The following is an 8,970-nucleotide window of genomic DNA, read 5'->3' as shown; positions in this document are numbered from 1 at the left end:
TTTTAAATGTTTATCTTTCACAGTGAATTTCATCATTAATGTATTGAAAATGAAATAAATGTTATTTTGGCAATTCTCTTCAGCTCAACCATTGCAAGAGCTCATTTTTTGGATCCTAGGTTAGAAAACCACTCAATAAGCCAGCCAGTCATAATATAAAGGATGAGTTTACACAAAATGGAATGGGCTACCACACAATACAGCCCATGAGCTTGGAAATTTCCCATTTCTGCAGGGTATTAATAAAGAAATCCTTTTCAATGAAGATACATTAAAATTTACTTAATCATACATATACACAAAGATTTATAATTGATTAAAAGTATTCACAATAAATGAATACTAATTAAAATGCATTTCCAAATAAAATCAATTTTATCATAATCAGTAATAAGCATACATACGGAGGTCTAGGAAAAGTCATGAGAGATACGTGCATATTACCATTTTTAAGATTGATATTACTTGAAAACTACTTTGAATATAAGATTCTGGATAACATAGCCCTTATCATGGGAAAAATTGCCTTGTATGGTAATATTACTGAAGCAACTTTAATGGGCTAAGCTCAAAACAAAGATGCCTGGATGAATATCATGAAATTGCATTGTTTTATGTCATAATGTAAAATGACTAATATACCAGGTGGAACACACTGAACTGCACCACTTGAAAGGTGTATCCCCCATCATCTTTTCGCTGCATGCATCCGACACCCTTCAGTCATTACTAGCACAAACTTGCTTAATATTTTAACCAATAAAGCATCATTTTTTATTTAGCATCAGTTTGTCAAATTAAATTAGCTACTTGATTAATTCCCAACTATTATTGCACTTGTAAAAATAGGATACTTAAATCAGGTGACCGAGTTATTTCTTTGTTTAATATTTTTGACTATTAAAATTGAATATAAACAATTTGGCTTTTCCACATAGAAAATTTTTTATTTACCACATAGGTTTTGTTATGGTATAACATTGTCAGGTAAAAATAAAGGTCAAACTCAGTACATATATCTCTGAAAGGAGGGGATGAGGAGGGAGGAAGGAAAGGATTCCCTCTTCTTACCTCCTCTTCCCCTTCGTCCAGATATATATGCACTGCATTTGATCTGTGTTTTTACATGACAATGTTATACCATAACGAAACCTAGGTTGAAAATAAAAAATTTTCTATTTGGAAAAGCCAAGTTGTTTATTTTCAATTTCAATATGAAGATTTTCCACCAAGTGATGCCAGAAACTTTTATTTATGTGGTAGACTAATTTCACCCATGCAGGCACTTGAGTGCCATGGCATGTCTCGCCCAGAACAGTGAGTCAAGTACCACAGATGGCGACTGGATAACTAAGGATCATCAGTTATCAAGCACTGTTCGTAATATTACCTAAAATCACCACAATTTCTTTCCCCACCTTGATCCTTCCATCTGTTTCGGCCTGCCCAGTCACTTAAATGATGTGAAGGAGTTTAATGCCATGCTCTGAAAAGCCTTAATGATACTTCTTCTCATTGCAAACTTCTACCTTTAAGGAAGAGCATTTATGGTTTCAATGTTTGTGTATTTTTATACATTATTTAGATTTTGGGCCTTAAAAAATATTGCTGCCTTAAGGAGCAACAAGAAAACCAGATAAATCAATAAACCATTCAAAGTTTAATTGAATGCATAGAGATATGGTATGATAATTATAAATGCTATTTTCTGCCCTACTTATTGAGTAAATACTTTTGACTTAAAACATCTAGCCATTTCAGCATAAAATACAATGCATGTCAGGCCTCTCTTCCATTTATTTGTGATCAGAGGATCAATATTTTTTCTTGTAATCAAGCCCTACCTCATAGGGTTATACAGTCTGTAGATATTACATCTAATTTGGAGCTAGCTAATCAAAATTCATACTTTCACCTTGTCAGGCATGAGAAGAGTAATATGAATCATTTGGATAATGATTGGGAAGCCAAGAGAAAAAGTAAATGAAAATATTATTTTTCGAAAGGTAGGACACGTTTCTTCAAGAGAAAAAGGGTCATAGTGAAATAAACACAAGTGAAATACAGCAAAGTCATGGAAAATTTAATTTTTTTTAGTTCAGCTGTCGAGTGTTTTAAATATCTGATACCTTACCATATTATACCTAATTCTGTGATTCACTATTCCAGATCATGAAGTTCCTCCAATGGGAAACAAAATTAGATATTAATGCAAACAAAGAGCTAAATGTCTCTGATGAACCAAAGATACAGGCATTTGAATCTGTTATGAAGTGGATGAATTTTTAATACTCACAATTTTATTGAGATATTTTCTGAGGGTTCCAATTATTTGGGTGGACAGGGTTATGAATATCCACCAAAATTTAGCCAGCTAAAAAAATTTCCATGCCATCAAAGGAGGTATTAAAGAAATATGTCTATTTTCCTAATAAAGTATAATTACGTGCTAAATCAGAGGGATAGTTTATGGAAGACTTGCTATACCAACTGTTTCCATGTACATGTAGAAAACATTGTCAACTCATAATATCTTTATTCATTTTGTCTTTAAAACTTATTTATAAATAGATTAAATAATTGACACATTATTCACCCATCATTCCACGCAATGTTGCAAAATTGAATAGGAAATGCCATTTGATTTAAAAGCATCATAATGCAGCATGTTCTCTCATAATGTACTTCATTTCATCATGTATTTTCTTGGGGGAGATCAGTTTGTAGTTTAGCACGTAGGAGTTGAATTCTTCTTCTTCGCATGCATCTTTTCAGCAGTCTGTGGAGGGAGAGGTTAAAGATTTTTCACATTTTTAGTTTTAGATAGGTATAAGCCACTGCCATATGATCCAGTCCCCAATAATATCACTGCACAAAACTTTCTATATTACAGTGAAGTGGTTAGCTAGGAGTCACACAACTTCACAGCACCTGCAGTAAGTGGTAGAAAGCCAGGATTCAGGAAAACTAATAAACAACTTACAAAATTCTTTCCATAAAAAAGAACTTTGCAGTCAAAATTCATCTCTGAAAAACAAAATAAGATAATATCAGAGATTCTCCAGTATCAAACTTTGAACTAGAAAATACATTTTGGTTAAATTCCAATTCATAAAAAGATTCAGTTATTTACTAGGAAAATTTTCAGATATTGATTCAGGCCAGAATTCACCTCTAAAAAAATGAGGTAATATCAGAGATTCTCCAGTCAATGCTTAAATGAGCAATTAATTCCATTCCACAAAAGGTTCAATCAGTTAGTAGGTAAATGTTCAAATATTGAATCAGTAATTATGTTTTGGTCCCAAAAAGAATGAAAAATCCCAAATTTGCTTGACAAAATAGCTTTTAATGAAGAGTTTTACCAAAAAATTTCATATGGCCGCAACAATGTTATTTTTATATATTAATTGATTTTGTAAAATCATTTCTTCAATGGATGACAGCATTCAACATATGGACATCACTGCAATCAAACCAAAAATTCCATTGCCAAAAAGCATTGAGGTTCACATCGAAAAAGTCTTCCTGCAGTTCAAAGGAATCTATTTTCTATTACTATCATTCAAAGAAAAATATATTTTACACAATTGGCACAACTTACAATTAGTATTGGTTCTGTAACCAACTTCCTTAGGTAATAACTGTCCAAATTAAGGTATACAATGTGTAATCTAAGAAAATATTGAGTAATCTCCACTACATCAGTGCAGGTGCCTTGAAAAATCAGCACAGGAGCAAATGGCATCAAGAAATTTTGACAATTTGATCCCAACTAAACTATTTTTTATGGCATTTCCCAATGACATGGATGCAATTTATGAAAGGTGGGGATATTTTGCATGACAACATACTAGCCAAAATTTTAAGACATCATAATTTAAAAAAAATGATCGATCCGTAAACATGCAATAAATGATACTGATCCTTGCAATTCTATACTGGAATGCAAATAAACCTTAGGTGAATGATAGATCCATAGAACCATGAGTGCAAAAGGTGAGTGTATCCCTAATTTTTTCCTGGCGGCCAACATTGTTTCAACCTACTAAAATTGTTATGTCCAGTCAAGTTTTCCCTCTGGGAAAAAAATTACTTTGGACAATTAAATACTGTATGTGCTAATTACTCTCTTATGCATAACCTGAATGAATTTGTAAGTTTTGTCATATAGTTATTCCAGGATAAACTATGTATCAAATGCATTAGATATTCAGACAGACATCCAATCCTAGTGCTACATGGTTCATATCTGGAGAAAAGCTAAATGTTGACCCAAAAGCACCATTATAATAATGTAAAATGAAGATCTAATTAGCATATCAATGACAATGTCTTACAGATATTGCTATCAATTTTATTAGAAACGATTAAAACACATAGCAAGTAAACTATAGCCAATTTAAATTTTTATCCCAGGAAATTTAATTTAACAAGTACGCTAATATTCAAAATCAAAGAGACAAGATCTAACAGCTCATTGGATGAAATATATTGAATGGCAAAAAATAAAGTTGCTTGTTTTAAATACACGTTAGTATTTCTAAAGAAAATTTTCCAAATGAAAATTTCTGAGAATGGCTTAACAAGAGAAGAAATTTGACACTCTAATGCTGATATTCACAGAAAACAACCACTAATATAGTGCAGTAACATCATCAAGTATGCTGCCACAGGTAAGACAGTGCCAATGTTTTTTAAGGAAATCAGTCCAGTCTGATATTTTGTGAAAACCATATATAATGTTTTGCGAAAGCTCTCAAGAGACAAAATGTTCGTTATTTTTATGAATACCCCAATTCTTTAAGATTATTAGAATTATCTAAGTTTGTATCAGCCCAATGATAATTTTAAGTCCAGAGTGTAAACTATGGTGCTGCATACACAATCACCTTTATCATTGCAAGAAAGATTCTAATGGACTGCCACAATGACTAGCATCTGCACTGTGATTTCAACATGGCAGCTATTTCAACCAGCAGCAATCATTACCACATGCATAAACACAATACTTTAGTTGGTGATAGAAAGGGAAGGAAATTTTTATCTTTCTTTTGCTATATTTTCAACTCCAAGCCCTTGAAAAGCTATTTCCTGACTGAAAATCAGTGCTGTATTTCCTGGTTCACAAGATATACCCTGATTTGTCAGATTAGAATTTACGAAAAATACTTGGATCAGACAGAAAAGATCACATTAATTTGATGAAATTAATATGAAGAAAATTGAATTGCTACATTTAAAATTTATGGACACACATATATCAGTGTTTATTCATCATAAGCTTCCAGCAATTTCTCATAACTGGGCCAAACGGCTTTTGGCTGCCTGGTTTCCATCTTACAGGGTTCAATACATGAATTCAAGTTTAAATGCAATATTGTACGACAATCTTCTCTCCTAAGATCCCATGATTTTATTAAAATTTAGACTTTTTATGCAAAGCTTAGTTTCTGTTATTATTTTGATATTATCGAAATTTGTATTAAAAGCAACCATTTTGTTTGCCCTCATGAAACTCTCATAAAAATTAAGGCTGAATGCAGCTGACTCCAAGTTTATCAGTAGAGATACAATGTGTGTATGTATTTAGCGCAGGGGCAAAATCCCCATTAGCTCAATGCTTAAAACTCTATGGCTTGATACTGACTCAAAACAATGACATTATCAACATTTGTAATAATAGTAACATTTCCTAAGCTTGATGCAGCATTTTTCTGGCTAATCAGCTTGCACTTATATGTCATAATTATACCTATGTACCCTGGCCCATAAGACAGACTGATTTTAGGCCACATTTTGAAGTAAGAAGTCTTGTGTGGCGTGGAATATAGTATATATTTTTATTACTACTGAATAAAAGGGCTGAAATCCAAAACAATACCATAGCTGGCAATGAACTTTTCATATGACAAGAAATAATCAGCACTGTCACTCAATGCCAGTCTGCTCCCATACTAATGTCAATTTTATAATTTATGTCAATTTTTTTAGTTTTATCAAATTAAAAATTTTGATGAATACTACGCATTGTAGGGATAATAAGCAAAATTTCTTTAAAAAAATATATCAGTTCACTCACTAAGCATGACAACAACTGCTAAAGTAATTAATTTAAAAAAATAACAATGAAAAAGACAAAAATGTGTGCATGCAAATTTATTTCCACGTTCAAGCAAGACATTATTGGATAATTATGCAAATGATAGTAATATTCTTTAAACCATAAAACTCTTAAATAAAACAGTTACGATAATATACTTCCAAACAGCTTTTCAAAAGTGAATTATTATATCATCCAAATTAAATCGTAGAAAATATTTTATAATCAAGCAAATTTTATTCAGAAAAAATATTAGTTCCCTATTCCTAAGAGCCTAAAAATTCAATGATGGTTGGAGTGAAGCCTATTGTAACTATTGCCAGGTGAACTTTTGAATTACATATAGATGTGTCGCATCAGGGCATGGGCGATATTGATTTTGTGTGAAGGGCAGTAGACAATGCTATTTTTTTAAATAATCTGTGACATTTGTTTGTCTCTCACATGATTTCAGCTAAAACTATGATGATGTGCAAAATATTAATGCAATAATATATGTTTGATAGTTGTAAAAAAATATATGTGTATATATACGTAATAGGATACATAAAACACAGCATAGCTGCCTGCATTGCCTAATTAACTGCATTAAAATACAATAGTTTATTTTTTCCTCAGTATAAATTAATTATCGGCCAAATATTTTATGCACAAAAATTACATTGTCTCTAAAGTGATAAAATGATTCACAAAAAATATTATACAATTAACACGCAAGGCATTAAGGGAATGGAGCCACTAAAATTTAATTACAAATAATTGAGTATAAAAAGAAGAGTACACAGATGCATGAACAACACATCTATCACAAATAAAAATAATATCTCAAAATTAGTGATCAGCAGAAAAATTTACAATAGCCAATAATTATGAAGGAAATACAAGTATGCCCACACTCATTGACTTAGCCAAAGCAGCACTGCCGGAAGCAACAACCCAATACATCCTCGATGGCTGACAATGGTGAATCCTCCTGAGCCAGACAAATGGGTCAGACTAGGGTATGATGGAAAACAAGGGCAAAATTTTATGGGCAAGCTATGGAAGGTCCTCACTTTTGGGACATATGATATTAAACAAAGTCTTTGGTATAATTAATTCCACCTGCCAGGCCACTGAGAATCCTTGTCTGTGAGAGGCACATAAACAACCCCCATCAGTGATGTCCTGGTAATAGTTCCATTAGCATCCTTCTCTATTTGCTCTAGCTGCTGGTTCCCCCCCTCTGGGCCCACTGGTATTATCATTCGTCCACCAGGTTTCAACTGATTCACCAGCTGCAGGAAAAACCAATAAGAATATATTATTCGCCAAAAGTCTCCTCTTAAGATACAAAATATTGACATTTGAAAATGCATTTCAGTTAAAAGTATCTTATTTTAACTGCAAATTCTGGCCTTTGACACTGCTTCCAATAAAAATTGTACCTATATAAGGCATAAAGTAAAGAATGGTGAAGAAGTGCAATACAGCAAGAATCATATCAATTACTAAGCAAAGCATTTATTAAGGACATAATTTCCAAGCTAGATAATAAAAAAAATTTCACCAGTATTTGAAATACATCCTTTGAAGCTATTTGACTATTAAAGATTGACTTACGACATAAAATGTCAATTTTCTTACATTTTAATGCACACAGACTGAAGAGTTCATAAATTCACACGTGAAAAACTGTGATTATGTTTACATACACTAACCATACAAAAATATTAGCACAACAAAATGGAAAGACATTTATTTATTCTACAACCACCAAAAAGAGTAAAATGATAAAAATAATAACAAAAGATGCCACACAGGTTAAAACAGTGAATAAATAATGATATTTTGTCAATCATACTGAGATACTACAAAGAACTTTTCGGATGAAACTGTTTTTCACAAAAGTCATTACCAAATGGTCTGTGAAGGACTAATCCAAAAACACTCCTGGATCATACATGTTAAGTATTAGTTATAACTGTCTTGCCATTATGTTATGCAGTGATATTAGAGGGTAGTATTTCAGAGAATCATATTTTGGGATATTACCTCTTGAGGAAGAGTTGGAGCTGCTGCTCCCACGTGAATAGCATCATACGGTGCCTCTTCCAAATAACCCTGTCTACCATCTCCCTCTGGAAAATGAAATATTAAATAATTGAGAAGGTTGGGCAGCAAGATTTCAAATGAATTGAGGGAACATTATGCAATTTAGATCAATATACAATATAATATTTCTTACCCACAAGAGTAACTCTTCCACTAGTTAAAAGTTCAGGTTTATCTTTCCTTACATTCTCTCGGGAAAATTCTACAAGCTCTGCAATATGATCAATTCCAATTGCTTTCCCAGTGGAGCCAACCTGAAATGGTAAAAATACTTTTAATAAGAGAAAAACAGATTTTCCTCTGTTCAATAAACACTACATCTGTAGTCATTTTTTTGGAAACAGGAACCAAATTAATAACATAAGCCATTGCAAATAATAAATTAAGTAGAATTGCAACTGCCTAGGGAAGCTTCAATTGAGTCTTAATGCACTAGTTTCTACTCAAGGAGAAACGACAGAGAAACATACATTTATTATCTAGTACATACCATTAATGCCATACAGACTGTAAGATAGCCACTTCCGGATCCAACATCCAGTGCTTTGTTCCCTTCCACTAAATGATCCTTCAAAAGCTCAAGGGCATGAGCATGCTGTGCGAAGGAATTTAAATATGGTTTTATAAGAAATAAAATGAAGCAATCAGAATGCAAGTGTGTACGTGTGTGTATAAACCATAAACAACAGTAATCAACCCGAAGGTTGGTTTAGTAGGTGATGGTAGAGTTCACCCAGTACTAAGCCCTATATGGCGTGTGAAAATTCACACAT

The 8,970-nt window shown here is 32.5% G+C and overlaps 1 protein-coding gene across 10 annotated transcripts in view; it reads right to left on the bottom strand.

Annotated features, from left to right (window-relative positions):
• Nucleotides 1-2,538: 2,538 nt before the first annotated feature.
• Pcmt (Protein-L-isoaspartate (D-aspartate) O-methyltransferase) overlaps nucleotides 2,539-8,970 on the bottom strand; it is a 10,299-nt gene continuing 3,867 nt past the window's right edge. For 3 of the 10 annotated variants that reach the window (XM_071598476.1, XM_071598480.1, XM_071598477.1), the window contains exons 4-8: nucleotides 8,688-8,792; nucleotides 8,331-8,451; nucleotides 8,138-8,223; nucleotides 7,212-7,380; nucleotides 2,539-3,027 (exon numbers count right to left, since the gene is read on the bottom strand). In XM_071598476.1, coding sequence (XP_071454577.1) covers nucleotides 2,906-3,027; nucleotides 7,212-7,380; nucleotides 8,138-8,223; nucleotides 8,331-8,451; nucleotides 8,688-8,792 — 603 coding nt within the window. In that variant the 3' untranslated portion in view covers nucleotides 2,539-2,905. Of the gene's footprint in view, nucleotides 3,028-7,207; nucleotides 7,381-8,137; nucleotides 8,224-8,330; nucleotides 8,452-8,687; nucleotides 8,793-8,970 lie in introns of all 10 variants that reach the window. The other 7 variants (XR_011703653.1, XM_071598478.1, XM_071598479.1 and 4 more) reach the window with 7 other exon arrangements.

This window comes from Hetaerina americana, unplaced genomic scaffold, assembly GCF_022747635.1.
Source record: "Hetaerina americana unplaced genomic scaffold, ioHetAmer1.1.p SCAF_10, whole genome shotgun sequence".
In the NCBI taxonomy this organism is placed as follows: Eukaryota; Metazoa; Arthropoda; class Insecta; order Odonata; family Calopterygidae; genus Hetaerina; species Hetaerina americana.
Note: the sequence above shows the minus strand (reverse complement) of the source record. Positions and strands in the feature narration are given on the sequence as shown.